The sequence below is a fragment of the Sorex araneus genome, chromosome 5, assembly GCF_027595985.1.
Source record: "Sorex araneus isolate mSorAra2 chromosome 5, mSorAra2.pri, whole genome shotgun sequence".
NCBI lineage: Eukaryota > Metazoa > Chordata > Mammalia > Eulipotyphla > Soricidae > Sorex > Sorex araneus.
Window position 1 is genome coordinate 22893704 of NC_073306.1, and position 20564 is coordinate 22914267.

Below are 20564 nucleotides of genomic sequence, written 5' to 3' on the forward strand. Positions count from 1 at the left end.
AAAAGAAAATATACATTGACAGGGCTGGAGCAATAGCACAGCGGGTAGGGCGTTTGCCTTGCAAGCGGCCGACCCGGGTTCGATTCCCAGCATCCCATATGGTCCCCTGAGCACCGCCAGGGGTAATTCCTGAGTGCAGAGCCAGGAGTGACCCCTGTGCATCGCCGGGTGTGACCCAAAAAGCAAAAAAAAAGAAAATATACATGGACAGCAGCACTCCAACACACAATGCTAATCTGCAGCACATAAATTTGTTTCCTCTATACATTTGGTTTTTACCATGAAAAGCCATGGTCTTCAGCAGTCGATCAGCCACCTCCTGAGGAAATACTCCAGGTTCCTGCAGACACAAGGTTCCATCATGTCTTGCTAAGCAGAACTTCTCCAGGTGAGTAGTCAGGAAATTCAAGCAGATATCAAGTAAGGAATAAGGAGATGCCTCCTCCTTGAAGCCGAGGAAGAAACAAAGAGGGACAAAAACACCAACAAGTTAGTTTCCAGAAAAGTAAAGAAAAAAACATTCACTTACTCATTAAATATTTATTTTTTACTACATGCCAAATACTGAACAAGACTGTGGGCATATATGGGTGTCTCATGTTCTCAAGAAGCAAGACAAGTGAAACATTTAAACAGATAGTTAAGTGTATCTATGAAGCACTATAATACATGACATACTGGATAATATGTAAGCACATAGTCAAGAAAAGTAGGGGGGACCTACTCTCAGTAGATTAATCTTCCAAAATTATCACCCCATAATCTTCCTCTCCTCAAACCTTCAGAGGAAGGAGGCAGTACAGCGGGTAGGGTGTTTGCTTTGCATGCAGCTGACCCAAGCTGGATCCCCATATGGTCCCCAGAACACTGCCAAGACTAATTCCTGAGTGCACAGAGCCAGGAGTAACTCCTGAGCATTGCCAGGTGTGCTCCCTCAAAAAAAAAAAAAAATCACAAAGTAAAAAAAACATAGGAAGGAAGGTTCATGGGCCTGAAGAAAGGACAAAATCCAAGGCCTGGGAAAATAGGGGCCAGAAGGACTGGTCAATGGTTGGAAATTAGCATAAGTGTGTGCAGGGTGGAGGTAGTTAAGATAGAAGAGGGTCCAGTATGATCCAGTATGACAACTATAGTTGGAAGGTGGAAATAATCACTCTGGACAAGAACTGAGTGTTGAAACACAATAACTTTTCATCATCTGTATTGCAAACCATAATGCCCCAAATGAGAGAGAGACAGAGAGAGAGAGAGAGAGAGAGAGAGAGAGAGAGAGAGAGAGAGAGAGAGAGAGAGAGGGAGGGAGGGGGAGAGAGAGAGAGAGAGAGAGAGAGAGAGAGAGAGAGAGAGAGAAAGAGGGAGGGAGAGAGAGGGAGAGAGAGAGAACGCGCGCGACTGGGCACCAAGTCGGAAATAGGAGACCTCCCCCCATCGCCCTGTTTCCAGTAGCCTGGGAGTCACGCCTAGAAACTGCCTCTGGTGCCATATAATCTCATTAACAGCCATGATCCAAAGACTCAGAAGTCTCTCGGAGGAAAGCACACAATGATACACCTTTGAGATGCCTCCAAACCCCAAAATCACCATTCAGTAAAAAAAATTAATTAATTAACCTCAGCTATATAACAGTACTTAAAATTTTAGAATTCCTGGAGTGCGCGGCCACATTCTTTTACAAAGGCTTAATGGCTCCAGGGTGAAATACAAAAATCTTCACATACTTTTCTCTAAGGAAATCTTTTGGGATCATTTTTAGTGGATTATTTAGAACAATCAACACAAAATAAATTATTTAGGCCCTGCTTTGGGGGCAAGAGTTGGGAGTCAGGGTGGAAACATTCAAAATATGGTGGTGGGAGTGGTTTTGGAATATTAAAATGTAACAAATTATTGTGAACAATTTTATAAAAAGAAAAAAATTTTTTTGGCTTTTTGGTCACATCCGGCGATGCACAGGGGTTTTTTCTGGCTCATGCACTCAGGAATTAACTCCTAGCGGTGCTCAGGGGACCATATGGGATGCTGGGAATCAAACCTGGGTTGGCCGTGTGCAAAGCAAATGCCCTACCCGCTGTGCTATCGCTCCAGCACCAAGAAAACTCTTTAAAAAATTTAAATACAGTCTCTTTCTCTGCTGCCCCAATCATATCACAACCTGATTACTTTGTTTCTTTCTTTCCTCTCTCCCTCTCCCTCTCTCTCTCTCATTCTATGCTTGCTCTCTACATTTTTCTATATAAAACTACTTCATATTTCAATACAAAGCAATGTGGTATTGAGAAAGAATGAGAGAGATGTCAAGGAGTGAACACAGGGTCTCACATATACAGCCAAATGCTTTATCGCTGAGCTACACAAACCCCAGCCCAAAGAATAGACTTTTCAATAAATACTGCTGAGACAGTTGGAAACCTACATGCACAAGTAAGAAGATGGAGTTCTACTGTACATCAGAACTATTTTGTTTGTTTGGGGGGGCACGCCCTGCGGTGCTCTGAGTTTACTCCTGGCTCTGAACTCACGGATCACTCCTGGAAGGTTAGGGGGACCATACAGTATGCTGGGAATTGAACGTGGGTCAGCCACATGCAAGACAAGCACCCTACCTGCTGTGCTATCTCTCTGCCCCTATACATCATGTTTTTAAAAATAGATCAAAGACTTAAAAGTCAGAGCCAGAACTATTAAATCCTTGGAAGAAAACATACATGCCTAAGTCCCCAAAAAGTTTCAAAATTTCTGATTTTATAACAAACCAGGCCCTTGAATAACAATGTTTCATTCAATATCAGTAAGAATTTTTCTTCATCTGTGTTATACAAAAATGTTATTATTTAACAATCTGATGTAGAAATATTTCTGACTTTGACTTAATAATTATTTATTCCTTTGTTTGAACAGTAAGAAGAAGTCTCACAATGGAGATGTTACTGGTGCCTGCTGGAGCAAACTGATGAGCAACAGGAAGACAGTGATACAGTTTTGTGGGGAGGGGGAAGAATTTCACTCTGCAGTACTAGGGGAGGAAAGCTATTCCCAGCTCAGAGGTCTGGCAGAGCTTGACAGAACAGCAGTGTGGGCAACTGACCTCAGAGCTCCCACATGCAAAGCAATAAACTGTTTCTTGGACAGGATACCAAAGGCACAAATAACCAGAGAACAGTAAACTGAACTTTATTTTATAAATTTTTTTTTGGCGGGGAATATGCATATTTATTTCACATCTCACTTACTGAATAACATTATTTACTTTCGATCAGAAATAATTTTATTTACAAAGAAATCCCACACAGTACATTTTTTCTTAATGAGAAAATGGTCATCATGATGAATGCTCATGCTATGAAAGATTCTAATAATAAGACAAAATCTAGGTTGTCCAATAGATGTTTCTATTGCAATGGTTGTCTAATAGATGTTTTTATTGATCTTGTACAACTGTCAGCAGTCAGTTCTTAGCAGCTATCAATCAATCTGTTTCTAGAAACCTTGATATACTATTTCTAATCTGCTGCTCATTGTAGCCTAGAGCAAAACTCAATGCTGCCAGAAGTAAATGAATATAAAACGTTTTTAGTTGTGTCTTCAGTGTTTATGAACAAGCACATAGCACCAGTTGGACATAGATTACTAGTGTAGAAACACTGTTATTAGGTTTATTTACAAAATATAGTAGGGTCAGGGGTTAATTAGCACAATGGTAGAATATATGTCTTACATTATATTTGATGCTAGACCCTAGGTTTGAGTCCTAGCACCAGACAAACACAAAAACATTAAATTATGTAGTAAAAAAAGGAAATATTTGGATATATTTAGTCCAATTACGGAATTTTATTTACATAAAAAATTTTATTTCTAAGACTTCTTACATCACAAGATGTAAACTATATGATGTAGGAAGAATTCAGACCACAGTTATTTTATCACTTGTCATCCCATTGATCTTCGATTTGCTTGAGCAGGTGCCAGTAACGTCTCCATTCATCCCTTTTGTGTGCTAGTGTAGCCCAATGGCATCTGCTCGCTCCAGTAACACAAAAAGCCTTAAACCATTTGTTCAGGGTTTTGACGAAGAAGTTTGACCATCTCATAGGTGGGTGACCACGCGGGTCTTTTGGATTCCGTGGAATCCAGTCGGTAACAACTCTAGTCCAGCAGTCATCTCTGAATTGCATTACGTGTCCGGCCCATCTGATTTTCAACACTTGGCAAACAAGACAGCATCCCTAATTCTTGATCGTCGATGGAGGTCAGAACTCCGGATTCCTTCTCTCACTTGAGTGAAATGTAATATTCCAAGCATAGCTCTTTCTATTCCTCTTTGGGATACCCGAGTTGCATACTCATCCTGTTTTTGTAGGGCCCAGGTCTCTGAGTTAGTGCAGGAAGAACGGTGGAGTTGAAAAGATGTGCCCAGAGCCGGAGGTTCTTCGTCTTCTTAACAACTTCTTTGATGCGCTTGAAGGTGTTCAACACTGCTCTCTTCCTCCTGCGCAGTTTTGGTGCCAAGTTGTTCCTCATGTTGAGTTCTCGACCCAGGTACACGTAGCTGCTGCATTCGGAAATGTTCGTTCCATTGAGAGCAAATGGAATGTCAGGGACTAGTTCATTTTTCATGAACACTGTCTTGGTGAGATTCAGCTGCAGTATGACCTTTCCACACATGTGGTCAAATTCGGCCAGCATTCAAGCCGCTTGGATAATGTTTGGTGTTACTAGAACGATGTCATCAGCGAAGCGGAGGTGGTGTAGTTGCTAACCATCTATCTTCACTCCCATTTCTTCTCATTTCAGTTGTTGCATGACGTTCTCGAGGGTGGCACTAAAGAGTTTTGGTGAAATGGTATCACCCTGTAAAATGGTGAAATCCTGGTGGTGAATCCGTAATACAGCTTGCAGAGGATTCTGACGTACTGAGTTTGAATGCCCTGTTTGGCTAGGGCTTCGATAACCGCTTCAGTCTCAACAGAATCAAAGGCCTTCTTTAAGTCGATGAATGTTAGACAGAGTGGCATCTTGAACTCTCAAGAAACTTCAATGAACTTGGTCACCATGTGGATATGGTCGATTGTGCTGAATCCTTTCCGGAACCCAGCTTGCTCGCATGGTTGTCCTTCATCTAGTGTTCTGCCTATTCTATTCAGGATGACTCGAGTGAACAATTTGTAGATGACGGATAACAGGCAGATTGGGCAACAGTTGCTGATGTCGTGGATGTCTCCCTTCTTGTACAACAGAACGGTCCTGCTGGTTTTCCATTGGGACAGAACCTTGCATTGGGACAGGTAGCGTGGGAAGAGCTGAGCCAGTGTATTGACGAGTACTGTTGGCAGATTCTTCAGGTGTTTGGGTCTGACCTTGTCTAGACCAGTGCTGTATGCTTCTATACCAATGAAATGGCATGTCGGATTTCGAAAGGGAGAACTTTGGGAACAACAGATCCATTCTGCAAAATTTGGCATGTGGGCAGGTGGACGTGGCTATCAAAGAGATTCAAGAAGTTGTGAATAATCCTTTGTATTGCCCTTCTGGAAGATGTGATAGATCCATCAGGACATCAGAGGGCAGTCATCTTGGTCTTGTAGTTGACAAAGGACAGGTGAGCACTGAGAATACTTTTCCCAGCTTCTGCCGCATCAGCCAACACTGCTGCTCTTCTCTCTTTGAAGTCTTCCTTTATCGCTTGTCTGCACAGCTTTGAGAGCTCTGACATTAGCTTGCAATTGCCTGAGGCTCGCGCCAAACCACGCTGGTGAATGAGTTTGGACAGGTGTCAGTTTGTGGCTCTCGGCATTCCTCACGCACTCATGGAGGTGCTAAAACCAGTTGATCATATTCCTCATCAATGTTATCAAAGACAGCATCTTCCCACATTGCCGCAATATTGCCAAAGTTAAATGACCCAGTTGATGGTCATTCTGGGAGTTCTCTTCTTCTTCTTCTTTTTTTTTTTTGGGGGGGGGGAGTTCTCTTCTAAAACTTTGCAGTCCTTTTTTCTTTTGCCCACTCCATTAAGTAAAATTTTGCATGAAGGAGATGGTGGTCTGATCTCGTTTAGAATTTTGGGACAACAGTGACATCGGTCAGGCAAAACCATCAATTGAATATGATGTGGTCAATTTTGTTGTGAAACTGTCCACCAGGAAACTCCCATGTCCAATGTTTAGATTCGGCCTTGGAACTGTGAGTTACCATAGATGGTATTGGTCGACATGATGAACATCTCTCACCCTGTTCGTTCCATTCTAGGCCATGGGTCCTGATGGGAGAGTTCTTCTGACGACCTTCTAGGTCCTATCTTGGCATTAAAATCACCGACAATGATCTTGTAAAAGGTGTGGTTTTCTTTATAGAACTTCTCCAGCTCTATGTAGAACTTCTCAATTTCTGCTTCACCATAGTTGAATGTTGGTGCGGAGACGACAAAGATAGAAACTGCTGGCAGTGAGTCACATCTACTCAAGCGTAATCGTCCAATTTGGGTTGTTAGGCATTAGAATGAATCAATGCTCATGGCCAAGTTCGTGTTGACAAGGACACTACCAAGTTCATGTTGACCTCCACTACCCAGCCACCGCCACGCTCCAGGCTGCTTTCTGGATGCTCGGGCCCCACAGAACCAGGTAAAGCGGAACATTGTGACCTTGGACTCCAGGCTCAATGGGACCTGGAAACAGTTATTTTATATGCACATTTTAAAAATAGTTGTCTTAAGGACTGTGGTGAAGGATCATGGGCATTTTGGTAGAACAGTAACTTTGTGTAAGAAATTTTAACACTGTTTCAATCATGTTACCTAAACTATAACAAAAATTTTCTAATATATATATATTTTTTGCTTTTTGGGTCACACCCAGCGATGCACAGGGATTACTCCTGGCTCTGCATTCAGGAATCACCCCTGGTGGTGCTCAGGGGACCATATGGGATGCTGGGATTCGAACCTGGGTTGGCTGCATGCAAGGCAAACGCCCTTCTCGCTGTGCTATCGCTTCAGCCCTCTAATAAAATTTTTTAAAAATTTGTACTTCCAAGGTCATTAAGAAAGTGAGAATAGCCTCATTCTCTGTTGTCTTCAGCATAATCTATACTGTGTACTTTCTCACTCCCTGATTTTTCTTACATATCTCTAAATACAACTATAGGAAGGAAGGCAGACAGGCAGACCACAGAACATGAGAAAAGAGTTGCAAAAAAAAAAAACCTCAAATAAGGGATTTGTGCATTCTACAATAATCCCTACAATTCAAAAATATTAGTAACTCAATTAAAAATAGGCAAAACCTAGAGGTCTTTGAAATAAAATTATCAAGCTCCCAAGAAATAAAATGATCAAATAACACATGAAAGATGACCAACAGCAATCATCAGATGAGAAATTCAAATGATAATAAAATACCACTTCCCACACATAATGACTAAAAAAAAGTGAGTAACCATTTGGTGAAGATATGGAGAAACTAAGACCTCCCCTCCTCTGATGAGAATGCAAAGTGAAGCATCCACTTCAGACAACAGTCTGGCAATTACAATGTAACTCTGCAATCCACTCCTAGGAATGTACCTAAGAGAAATAAAAGCATGTATCAAACTAAAAACTGAATGTTCGTAGCATGATATTAATAGTAGCTAAAAAATGAGATATAACTCCAATGTCCATTACCTGATAAACTGATGAACAAAATATAACCACAAAATGGAATAACAAAAAAAAAAAGGAGAGAGAAATTCTGATACACTGTACAACATGGGTGAACCTTGAACATTCTATTCCTACAGAAGAGATAGTACAGCAAGTAGGTGCAATCTGCATGCAGCCAGCTTGGATTCACCCCCCCAGTACCATATATGGTTTCCCAGCACTGTCACAGGTGATCTCTAATCACAGATCCAGAAAAGTCCTAAGCACTTTTTTTGGGGGGGGGGGAAACACCCCTCCTCTCAAAGGAAAAAATATTATGCTATGCCAAAACCAATAAGGGAGAAGAAAAAGGAAAAAGTGCCCACTTATAGACAGGCTAGTTGGTGGAGGGAAACTAGAGACATTAGTGGAGGGAAATAGACACTGGTGAAGGGTTTGGTGTTAGAACACTGAATACCTGAAACTGAATGTTGAGTAACTTTATAATTCAATTTTTAAAACAAAAGAAAAGTCTAGACACTTTCACTTTACTTATATATACTACCCAGAAAGAACAAATCTACAGAGAAGGAAAACAGATTAGTGGTGCCTGTGGCTGGAGAAAAATGTCAAAGTGAATGGGTACAGGGATTCATCTGGGAATGATAAAAATATCCTAAAAGTGATTGTGGTTAAAGCTGTATACCTCAATGAATACAGTAGAAACCACTGAGTTGGGTATACTCCAAACAAATGAACTGTATGCCATGTGAATAACATCTAAATAGAGCTACCACAAAGTATATAAAACTACAAGTACAAAATTGAAAAGTACGTCAAAATATTAATAGCACTTCCTGTGGCTTCCCATTTGTGTTATTTCACCTGTGGCCCCCTTAATATCTTAGGGGCCCCCAGGGGGTGATATAGCCTCCAGTTGAAAAGTCACAGTGCTATTCCTCTGGGCCCTTCTCAGTTTACTGATCTGTACAACTAAAGCTACACCTCTACCCTGACTACCTCACAACGTATCAGTGAGGAATGAGATGGCTATGAAAATGCCCTTTGGATACTCAAGTGCCTATGCAAATTTTCACATATTGAAATGAAGAGTCTCTGGTGTGAAAAGACGTAGAATTTCATGGAGCTAAGAGCTTAAGTTATATAAAATTTAAAACCATAAATTTATCCAGATTTCAAAATACTATACAGCTAATAGAATGCATCTACTCTAATACTTCAGCTTGTTAAATCTTACATTTTTAAGAGGTGGAAGGTATCACATAGAGGTTGTGCTTACTTATTGTATCTTATTTTAGCTCTACCAGGATTGAACCCAGGACCTCACACATGCAAGGCAAATGTTCTATACTGAGCTACATTCCCAACTAAATAAAGGATATAAATACAATCTTTCATTTTAGAGATTTTAAAATTATATGTGAAATCATTTGCCAACGGATACAAGGCCTGGGGCCACAGTGAGAGTAAGGGGGTAGGGCATTTGTCAGATACAAGGCCAACCTTGGTTCAATCCCCAGCACCTAATATAGTCCCCAAGCCCGTCAGGAGTACAGAGCCAGGAGTAATTCCTAAACACAGCAGAATATGGCCCAAAACCAAAAAGATACAAGGCCATTGAAAAGAAAATAGCTGATAATATATAACCAAGAATATGTACACTTTTTGGGGGACAGGCCATACCCTGTAGTGCTCACAGCTCATTACTGGTTCTAAGGTCAGGGATCACTTCTGGTAGTGCTGGGGGACCAAAAACATATAAACTGTTAATAAACGCTCCTTAAAGGCCAGAGCAATAGTACAGCAGGTAGGGCACTTGCCTTGCACATGGCAGACCCAGATTTGATCCCCAGCATCCTACATGGTTCCCCAACACTGCCAAGAGTAATTCCTAAGTACAGAGCCAGGAATAATACTACTATAAGAGGAGAATATGGCACTGAATAATTTTTTAGCTGAAGAGCTAAAAAAAATTTTTTTTTAATTTTGGAAGGGGTGTTGGTCCATACCAGGCTGTGTTCAAGGGCTTATTCCTGACTACTCAAGGACCAGTTCTGTGGACTCAGGGGACCATATGGGTTAGTAGGGACTGAATCTGGTCAGCTGCATTTAAGCCGAGTGTCCTACCCGCTATACTTTTTCCTCCTCAGGGAACCTGTACATAGTGTTTATCTTCTCCCACTTCTTTTTACAACTCGTATCTCAGTTAACAATACATTTTACAATTCTCTATAAAGATATCTTTTATCTGGGCTGGAGTGATAGCACAGCGAGTAGGGTGTTTGCCTTGCATGCGGTCGACCCAGGTTCGATTCCCAGCATCCCATATGGTCCCCTGAGGACCGTCAGGGGTAATTCCTGAGTGCAGAGCCAGGAGTGACCCCTGTGCATCGCCAGGTGTGACCCTAAAAGAAAAAAAAAATCTTTTATCTACAAAGTCTCAGGCATTGAGCTATAAAGAGATTAAGACATCAAGTTGAGGTTCTGGAGCCATAGTAGAGTAGGAAGAGCACTTGCTTTGCACATGGCCCAACCCGATTCAATCCCTGGAATTCTGTATGGTTCCCAAGCCCACTAGGAGTGACCCCTGAATGCAGAGCCAGGAATTAGCGCTGAGTAGCTTCAAGTGTGGCCCAAACATCCCTCGCCTAAAAGAATTTAAGACATCACATTGAAAAACTACATTGCTATCCTTGCCCTCTGATAGTTCATAACCTGAGACAGTCATCTCTTAAAAATACCATTGCCATAGATTAAATGCTGACCAAGACATGTACAAAGTACAGGAGAGGCAGTCTAGGTAGAGGAAGAGATACATGGAAAGGAGTGATTCAAGGCTGCCTGGATATATGTAACCAAAGCATGTAGAGATTATAGGGACTCTTGAAGGTTAAATACATGAGTATTAAGTTCAAAAAGGGAGAGAACATTCTAGACAAAAGGATCAGTTAAAAAAACTTACGAGGCAAAAATAGCGTAATGTGTGCTTAGTGATACTGTGCAAAAAGTGCAAAGAATTTTTCTCATATAATAAATGATGGGGCCAGAGAGATAGTACAGTGGGTAGGGCATTGGCCTTGCACAAAGCTAACCCCAGCATTCCATATGGTCCTCCAAGCACTGCTAGGAGTGATTCCTGAGCACAGTGCCAGAAGAAAACCCTGAACACCTCCAGGTGTACCCCCAAAATAAAACAAAACAAAAAGATCAGTAAAGAAGAGGGCTGAAGCAATAGAATCTCAGGTAAGGTACTTGTCTTGCATGCTATTGACCCAGCTTTGATCCACAGCACCCCATATGGTCCCCCGAGTCCATCAGGACTTATATCTGAGAGCAGAGCCAGAAGTAAGCCCTAAGCACTGCCAGGTGTGGCCAAAACAACAACAACAACGATTTTATGATTAGGGTCCAAGTATATTATATAAAATCTTTTGAAGGGGTTCAGTAATACCTGTGATACAGCAAAAGCAGAAGTGTGGAGCATCAGGTCTCTTTAAATCTCATGGAACAGGTAGCCAATCAGAATAGATAATGGAATGGCTGGGGCTGGGACCAACGGCAGATAAAAGGAAGCCCCCAGCCCCACCTCTGGCTCTTGCTCTCTCCCTCTCTAAGCACACTTTTCCTGGACTCTCTCCTTTCTTCCTGGACTCCAAAATCAGCAAGGCTGTGTGCCTAGAAACATAGCATAGTACAGGCAGGCTGTACCCACCAGCACAGGAAAATCCTGTGCTAACACTGACCCCCAAATACGTCACTTTTGCTTGCCAATTATTTTGAGCTAAAGATTCAGCAAATTGAAGAAAATCTTTCACATCCCCCTTAGTTGCCAAAAAAAAAAAAATAGTATGCTAGAAGCAGCTGGGAGACACTCAAAGGAGTGGAGCCCATGCCTTGCAAATGCAAGGTCTCAGGTTGATCCTCAGCACTACATGTCGTCTCCATACCAGCAGGGCCAAGGGTAGTCGTAGGTACACCAAGCACTGCTCAGAAGGCTTAAAAAAGAGTGTGAGAGGTGGCAATACAGCTCGGTGGTAGAGCATTCACCTTGTGTATATATAAGGGTTTGCTTTCAGCCACTACAAATAAATTCAGATTAGCTAGAAGACCTGTACTTGGAAAAGAGTTGTCACAGAGGTGACTACCAAGAATAAAAGCAAGATAAAATTAAATGGGGGAAACTAGGCAAGGTTTATTTATGCTCAATGTGCTCTACGTATCCCTTTGTCTCAGCAAGGCAAGTAAAGGATTGTTCTTCAAATCCTGTAAACTATCTCTCTCCCCTTTAAAGCCCCAAGGCCCACCCCTCCTCCCCAGGATGGCAAATAGTCCTCTTTTTGCCCAACTTGCCCTTGAGTCACATATCTCTGAGGATGCATTACACAAGAAATTAAATTTATTTTCTCCAGTTAATATCGAGGGTATCTCAAAAACTTAAGTGGATTACAGAAGGTTTTTTTTATTCCACTACATTTTCACGTAACAACTATTTACTGAGTTCCCACTATATACTAGTAGCCACAAGTACAGAAGAGAGTGATCTTGTAAAGCCACTGTTCCTGAGTATTATTGCCACCTGAGCTGTGTAGTGCAATAGAGTCACTGCAGCAGTCCTATAAGATCCCTTAAAAAAAAACATGGCCTTAATTATAGGCTCCTTAAGAATCACAGAGTCTCTCCTTCACTGCTGGTGGGAATGCCGACTGGTTCAGCCCTTTCGGAAAACAATATGGATGATTCTCAAAAAAATAGAAATTGAGCTCCCATTTGACCCAGCAATACCACTCCTGGGAATATATCCCGGAGAGACAAAAAAGGTATAGCAGAGATAACATCTGCATTTGTATGTTCATTGCAGCACTGATTACAATAGCCAAAATCTGGAACAAAACAGGAGTGCCCAAAAACAGATGACTACTTAAAGAAACTTTGGTACATCTACACAGTGGAATACTATGCAGCTGTTAGAAAATATGAAGTCATGAAATTTGCATATAGGTGGATCAACATAGAAAGTATCATGTTGAGTGAAATGAGTCAGAAAGAGAAAGACAGACACAGAAGGATCGCACTCATCTGTGCAATATAAAGTAACAGAATGGGAGACTAACACCAAAGAGTAGTAGAGATAAGAACCAGGAGGTCTGCCCCACAGCTTGGAAACTGGTCTTACATCCTGGGGGAAAAGGCAGCTGAGATAGAGAAGGAAACACCTAGTAGAGGATGTTGGGAGGACCCACTCGGGTTGAAAGATGAGTGCCGATAGTAGACTATAGATCAAACATGATGGCCACTCAATACCTCTATTGCAAACTACAACACCCAAAAGGAAAGAGAACAAAAGGGAATGCCCTGCCGCAGAGGTAGGGTGGGGTGGTGGGAGTTAGGGTGAGAGTGGTGGGAGGGATACTGGGAACATTGGTGGAGGAGAATACGCACTGGTGGAGGGATGTAAATGATCACTGTGTGACTGAAATGCAAATATAAAAGTTCATAAATTTGTGACTGTACCTCACAGTGATTCACTAATAAAATTTTTAAAAATATTTTGTTCTCTGAAAAAAATCACAGTTCACAAATTCACATACATACCATATTCTCAAGAATATGTTGAAATATACACTATTTTAATGTAAAATAGATGTTGCTAGAATTAAAAGTGCATTATCACTTTTAAAACAATATTGAATTTCTACCAGTCTTTTGCTTTTTCTGCCAATTAACACATTCTAAGTATATCCCTACCACATCTTCCAAGTGTTTTAATGTAAAAAAGCATTTATTTATCTAGAGGGGCTGGAGAGACAGTACAGGGTTTTAGGAGTTTGCCCAGACAACCCTGGTTCAAAATCCTAAAACAATATATGATCTCCTGGGGACTGTCAGGGGTCACTCCCCCTGAGGAAAAAGATAGGAAGAGCCCCTGAGAACTATTGGTTTTTCTCAGGGGCCTCCCTCCCCACAAGCATTTATCTAAATGCTAAAGAGAGAATGTCATCAAAGCCAGATGCTCTTTCAAATGCTTGATATGAAGCAACCTGGCAATATGGACAACCATAAAATTGTATATATCCTTTGGCCAATTTTCTTTCAATAAATACAATTATTTTTATAACAAACAATGGTACAAAATTGGGGAGGTTGTCTTTTGTTTTTTCCTTTTTTAAGCACAAATATTTAATCTGTTTTTGTTTCTGTTTTGAGTGGGGACTCCCAGTAGTATTCAGGGCACCAGTGATACATCCAGCAGTGCTGGGTGGGAGGGAGGTGGACTATGTGACACCAGGGATCCAACCCAGATCCTAATGCTCTAGAGTCACATCCTCAGAATATAGAGTCAAATATTCTAAATGCCTAAATTCAACTTAGATCCCTTAGACACCATAAGGAGTCCAGGGAAGGTGTTTTAAACACCATAAATCCAGATATCACTGTGCGTGAACTCTTCTGATACTTATTAGTGATGTGAACATACCAAGTTAACTGATTTCTCAAAGTGTCAAATTTTTTGTTTGCTTGGTTTTTTGGTTTTGGGGCCACATCTGGCAGTGCTCAGGGCTTGCTCCGATCTCTGCATTCTGGGATCACTCCTCGCAGGGCTCAGGGGGCCATATGGGATGCCAGGGACAGAATCAAGATCAGCCACATGCAAGGCAAGTACCCTACCCAGTACTGTCACTCCAACCCCAAGGCCCCAATTTTCTATTCTGTGCAATGAGAAAACATCATCCATTTTATGAAGTGTGAAGATTAATATATCACCTGATACACTGTGTGCTAACTAAGAGAAAGCTATTTGCATGAGATCATGCTCCTCTAAATAAAGGTCCCAGCACTGTGAATTTTCTTTCAACGCGGTCTCCCTATTTTTAACATTAAAAATGTACTTTATTCCATTGCAAATAATTACAATTTCTTTTTATTTTTTTCGCTTTTTGGGTCACACCCAGCGATGCTCAGGAGTTACTCCTGGCGGTGCTTGAGGACCTCATGGGATGCTGAGAATTGAACCCAGGTTGGCCACGCGCAAGGCAAATGCCCTACCCACTGTACTATTGCTCCAGCCCCTAAATAATGACAATTCCTGATACTTATAAGATGTGCAACAAATTACTGTTCTAAGTAGTATGCAGATGTAAGGAATGATGAAACCATGCAATGTGCTGCAAACTGGTTGGAACTAGAAGATATCACGATGAGTGAAGTAAACTAGAAGACAAACTGAGGATGATCTGACTACCTGTGAATCATAGAATAACTGGGTGAGGAAATGTTTTATAGTAAAAGGGGGATGTCTAGATCACCCTTGACCCCAGAAATTGGAAAGAAGGACAGAGTAGGAAAGAAATTAAGGGGGAAAGAAGTGAACTCTCAGCAATGCTCAGGGAAGCACAGGGTGCCAGAAACTGAACCCAGGGCTCCTATAAAACATAGTTCCAGCCCTATGAATCATCTTCTCAGTTCCCAAATTAAATTTTGTTTTTATGTGAACCACTGCTTAAGACAGAAAACATATGCTACACTATGATAAAAATAAAGATATGTTAGGGGTTGGAGAGATAGTACAGCACGTAAGGTTTGAATGTGCCTGACAAGGACTCAATCTCCAGCATCCTACATGGTTCCTCGAGCACTGCCAGATTCCTGAGTGCAGAGCCAGGAGTAAGCCCTGAGCATTGCCTGATGTGGCCTCCAAACAAAAACAAAACAATAAGATATTTTTTTTAGGCACTAAAAAGCAAATACAGTGATACTGATATCCAATTTATATTTATTTATTGGAAATAAACTATACACTATTTCAATGTTTTGTAGAAGCAGGTCTGTTAAGTTATAACTGGGAAATCTTTACAGAAAGGAAAGCTAGGGGCTGGAGCAATAGCACAGTGGGTAGGGCGTTTGCTTGCACGGGGACGACCCGGGTTGACTCCCAGCATCCCACATGGTCCCCTGAGCACTGCCAGGAGTAATTCCTGAGTGCAGAGTCAGGATTAACCCCTGTGCATTGCCAGGTGTGACCCAAAATGCAAAAAAAAGAAAAAAAAAGGAAAGCTATAAAAACTTATTGATTTAAGACCAGGAGAGAGATCAAGTGGTGGAGCACTTACCTAGTATGTGTGAAAACAGAGTTGAATGCCCAGCACCTCATGCCATGTCCCTTATGAGGCAAACAATTCTGAAATTTTTCAAGGTTCTTCGTGATCTGACCCTAGGCTCACCTACTCTCATTCCTACTATTTCCCTTCTTCACACATTTCCCAGAATAACACTTTTTCCATCTCATCCTATGTGCAAAGGGTTCTCTTTGCTAAGAATATCTTTCCTTCCCAAACTCCAACCCAGTACAATCCCATTGTTAAAACCCCAATTCACTTTCTACTACTCAATAAAGCCTCCTAGAATTTTTGATCAACCCCAAAGTCATTAATTCAACTAACATTTACTGTGGAATTGTTATATACCAGGCACAATGTAGGTGTTGAAGTGCAATATTGGGGTCAGAGCGATAGTACAATGGGTAGGGCACTTGCTTTGCACGTGGCCAACCCCGGTTTGGTAACTGCCATCACATATGAGCTTTGCTAGGAGTGATCCCTGAGCACAGATCAGGAATAAGTCCTGGGTATGGAAAAAAACAAAAGGCCCCAAGTATGGAGCTAGCTTCATAGAACTAGTACTTTCTGTGGTCTGTGATGACAATTAAGTGAGATTAAATATGTAAAAGCACTTAAACAGTTTTTACAAAGTTATGTTTGATAAATATTAGCTATTAGTGTAAATGACTAACCAATCACACTATGTAGAATAATTGCCACACATACAAACAATGCTGTTTTATTTTTATTGGTTGGGGGTGGGAGGAGGGGACAGGGATTTTGGGCCACATACAACGAAGGCTAGGGGTTATTCCAGGTCCTTCACTCAACTGTGACCCCTAGATAGTGCTGGGGGGATCATATATCTACACCTTGAACAAGGTCACTTTACATACTCTTCTTAGCATTATCCACTTAACATATATATATATATATATAAGCATATATGTTATTTCCACTACAAATGCAAAATAATTTTTTTGTTTTGTTTCATTTTGCTTTTGTTTTGGGGTTACACCTGGCATTTCTGGGTCTTACTTCTAACTCTGTGCCCAGGGATCACTACTGGAGGTGCCTAGGAGACCGTATGAGGTGCAACCAGGTGCACTATGTGCATGGCAAGTGCCTTAGTCCTTGTACTATCTATCTCAAAACCACATTCTTGTTTTTTTTTTTTTTTAATCCACTGTAATCCCAATGCTTAGAACATCACCTGGTCCTTAGCAGAGTCAGAAACCATCTCTATACCAGTAATTCGCTGTTATTGCAGTGCTGAGGACTGGGATTGCACCCCACAGTGCCAGAAACTGAACCCAAGACCTCACACATAAAGGTCTAGTACTCTACTACCAAGTCACATCCACAGCCCCATAGCACTGGTCCTTATAATATAGGTATGGCAATAAAATATTCACCAAGGGGCCGGAGAGACAGTACATTGGGAAGAGCACTTGCCTTACACGCAACTGACTCGGGTTTGATTCCCAGCACCCCATATTGTCCCCAAGCACAGAACTAAGAGTAAGCCCTGAACACTGCCGGGTGTGACTCAAAAACAAAAAGACATTAACCAAATAGTCAAAAGATGAAAGTATAATCAATATGTATCGTGCAAAATACATGTAACTAAGACTTCAAAATAGAAGAAACAGAGGAATGTGACAGGCTATTTTCTTGAGGAGCAAGCAAATGGGGATTCCTGGAGTTCGTAAAGATGAGAATTCCAGCTTAAATCACAGTTAAGCAGGCAAGAAAAAGTACCACAAAGGTAGTTTGTGGGCAATTCCCTTCATCTGGTCTTTCTATACAGTAACTTCTATTAGTTCTCTTACTGAAAATAAGATCCTGGAGCTGGAGAGATAGTACAGTGTGTAAGGTGCTTCCCTTACACATGGCCTACCCAGGTTCAAGTTCTGGCACCCCATATGGTCCTCCAAGTACTACCAGGAGTAATTCCTGAACACTGCTGCGTGTGGCCCCAAAACAAATAAAACAAAAAATCAAGATCCTAAGAGAAACCATTTCTGACTACTCTATACATATAATTATTTCCATAATTTTTTTCTTTCTTCACTGTTTACATTTAAAATTATTATTTGCTTGGGGGCTGGAGCGATAGCACAGTTTGCCTTGCACGTGGCCAACCCAGGTTCGAATCCCAGCATTCCATATGGTCCCCTGAGCACCGCCAGGGGTGATTCCTGAGTGCATGAGACAGGAGTGACCCCTGTGCATCACCGGGTGTGACCCAAAAGCAAAAAATAATAATAATAAAATAAATAAATAAAATAAAAATATTATTTGCTTAATATTTGTATTGTCCACATACAATATAAAAAATTAGAAACCCTTTTATTATGTGTGGGCTTCTCAATACCAACACAGTAAACGGCACAACAAAAAATATTGTTAAATAAAAATTAAGGACTATCTATTTAAAGTAGTGCATCTCAAAACGGGTTTCCTAGATAAGAAATAATAGCGTTACATGGGTTATTTGTTTGAAAGACAAACTCTCAAGCCTTATTCCAGACCTAATAAATTCCAGACTCTAGAAGCAGCCCAGTGTGCTCTCCAGGTGATTTTTTTTTTCTTAACTGAATCATGTGAATTAAAAAGTTATTTATGATTGGGTTTAGGTGTACAATGTTCCAACACCAATTCCTTCACCAGTGTCCACTTTCCTCCACCAGTGTCCCAGTTTCCCTCCAAATCACGGTAAAATTTAAGAACCACTGTTTTAGACATCTCAACTATTCAAAGCACAACAAAATAATGAAAAAAATAAATTGAAATGGAACAAAATAATGAAAAAAATAAATTGAAATATAAAGCATAAAGCTTTCCAATAATATTCAACTATTTAGCACGTAGTGCCTTAAATAGTACACACACACACACACACACACACACACAAAGTAACCTGTACAAACAATTCTCAAAAAGTCGGGCCCAAGAAAGCAGAGAGGGAGGACAGCTTGGAAAAAGTTTGCAGACTGATCCAGTGTCAATCACCAGCAACCAATTTCCCCCTCCCCTCACCCCCACCCCAAGCCTAGGAGTGATCCTTAAGAGCAGAGCTCAGAATAAGCCATTAGCACCATCAAAAACAGAACCAAACAGGGCTGGAGTGATAGCACAGCGGGTAGGGCGTTTGCCTTGCACACAGCCGACCCGGGTTCAAATCCCAGCATCCCATATGGTCCCCTGTGCACCGCCAGGGGTGATTCCTGAGTGCATGAGCCAGGAGTAACCCCTGTGCATTGCTGGGTGTGACCCAAAAAGCAAAAAAAAAAAAAAAAACCAAACAAGCCAAAAAAAGTGGGGATCAGGAATAGCTCAGTGATATTGGGCCTACCTAGCAGGCACAATGCCACAAGTTCTATCATTAGCACTACCCAATGTGCCAAGTGTGATCCTGGAGGTTCTGCAGCTTGGGATCCCCAATGCCACAAAAAGTGTACATCTCTGGGGACCACAAACAAGTGTATGCAATCCCAGTCATGGCAGCAACAGACGTAAGGAGAAGGGAGAGAATTATTATTCTGCTTTCTCTTCCCCTCTTCTATATGTAGGCTTTTCTATGTGTGTGCTTTTAACAAAAAAAAATTCAAGTTGGAGGTAAAGTCTAAACAATATCTATGCATAGGTATTATATATCTATAATAATATATCCATTTTCTATTACATATTTTCATTCCTGCACTCACCCATGCTTTATAAAAGTAAACTTGCTTTCTATAAAACATCTTGATTAGGGGCCAGAACAATAGTGCAGTGAGTAGGGCAACTGCCTTGCACATGGATAACCTGGGTTCAATCCCCTACATCCTACATAGTCCCGCAAGCCCACTGGGAGTGATTCCTGAGTGCAGAGCCAAAAGTAATCCCTGAGCATCACTAGACGTGGCCCCCTCCCCCACCAAAAAAAAAACTGGGGTTATTTTTGTTTGTTTTTTGCTTTTTGGGTCACACTTCTCAATGCACAGGGGTTACTCCTGGCTCTGCACTCAGGAATTACTCCTGGTGGAGCTCAGGGGACCACATGGGATCCTGGGAACTGAACCTGGGTCAGCCCCGTGCAAGGCAAATGCCCTACCTGCTGTGCTATCACTCCGGTTCCCCACCCCCCAAAAAAATTTAATTACTTTCTAACTTGCATTCATTTTCCTCCTTCCCAAAATGATGTCTAAATCTTACTAATTTTTAACTCAAACAACATGTACAGAACCTAAGCATTGGAAAGGAAGTTCCTACCTCTCCCAGTACTCCTACATTGATCCTGAGTGAAAGAGCCAATATTTCAACACTCAGTAATGTGGTATCTTAGGTAGGACAGTTCTACAGTGACCATCACATTTCATTAAATTTGCTATTTGTACCAAAAATAAGATTTTCAAACTCTTTCCTGTGCATCTTATTGGCTAACTCAAATTTCAGTTTTATTGTATTTATTTTTGGTGCTAAGGTTAGAATGCTATGACTCAAATAAATTCAAGCATTTATTATACCATTGGACCTGGTGCCCAAAATTCGATTTTAGATACCTGTCAGATAGGAAAATGGAACCATAAAATGACTCATTCAAGAAAATACTTGGTCTTGGGGCCAGAGTGATAGTGCAATGGGGTAGGGCAGTGCCTTGCAAGCGGCCGACCTGGGTTCAGTCCCCAGCATCCCATACGGTCCCACAAGCACTGCCAGGAGTAATTCCTGAATGTAGAGCCAGGAGTAACCCCTGAGCATTGGCTGGGTGTGACCCCCCCCCAAAAAAAAAATTGGTCTTAAAGCCAGAGCAATAGTATGTGGGTAGGGTGTTTGTCTTA

The 20564-nt window shown here is 41.3% G+C and overlaps 1 protein-coding gene across 2 annotated transcripts in view; it reads right to left on the reverse strand.

Annotated features, from left to right (window-relative positions):
* Positions 1-20564, reverse strand: part of ZYG11B (zyg-11 family member B, cell cycle regulator) — a 64119-nt gene that overhangs the window by 41380 nt on the left and 2175 nt on the right. Inside the window, exon 2 of one of the 2 annotated variants that reach the window (XM_055137527.1) lies at positions 280-445. In XM_055137527.1, the coding sequence (XP_054993502.1) occupies positions 280-445 (166 nt within the window). Of the gene's footprint in view, positions 1-279; positions 446-20564 lie in introns of those variants that run through there. The other variant, XM_055137528.1, reaches the window with a different exon arrangement.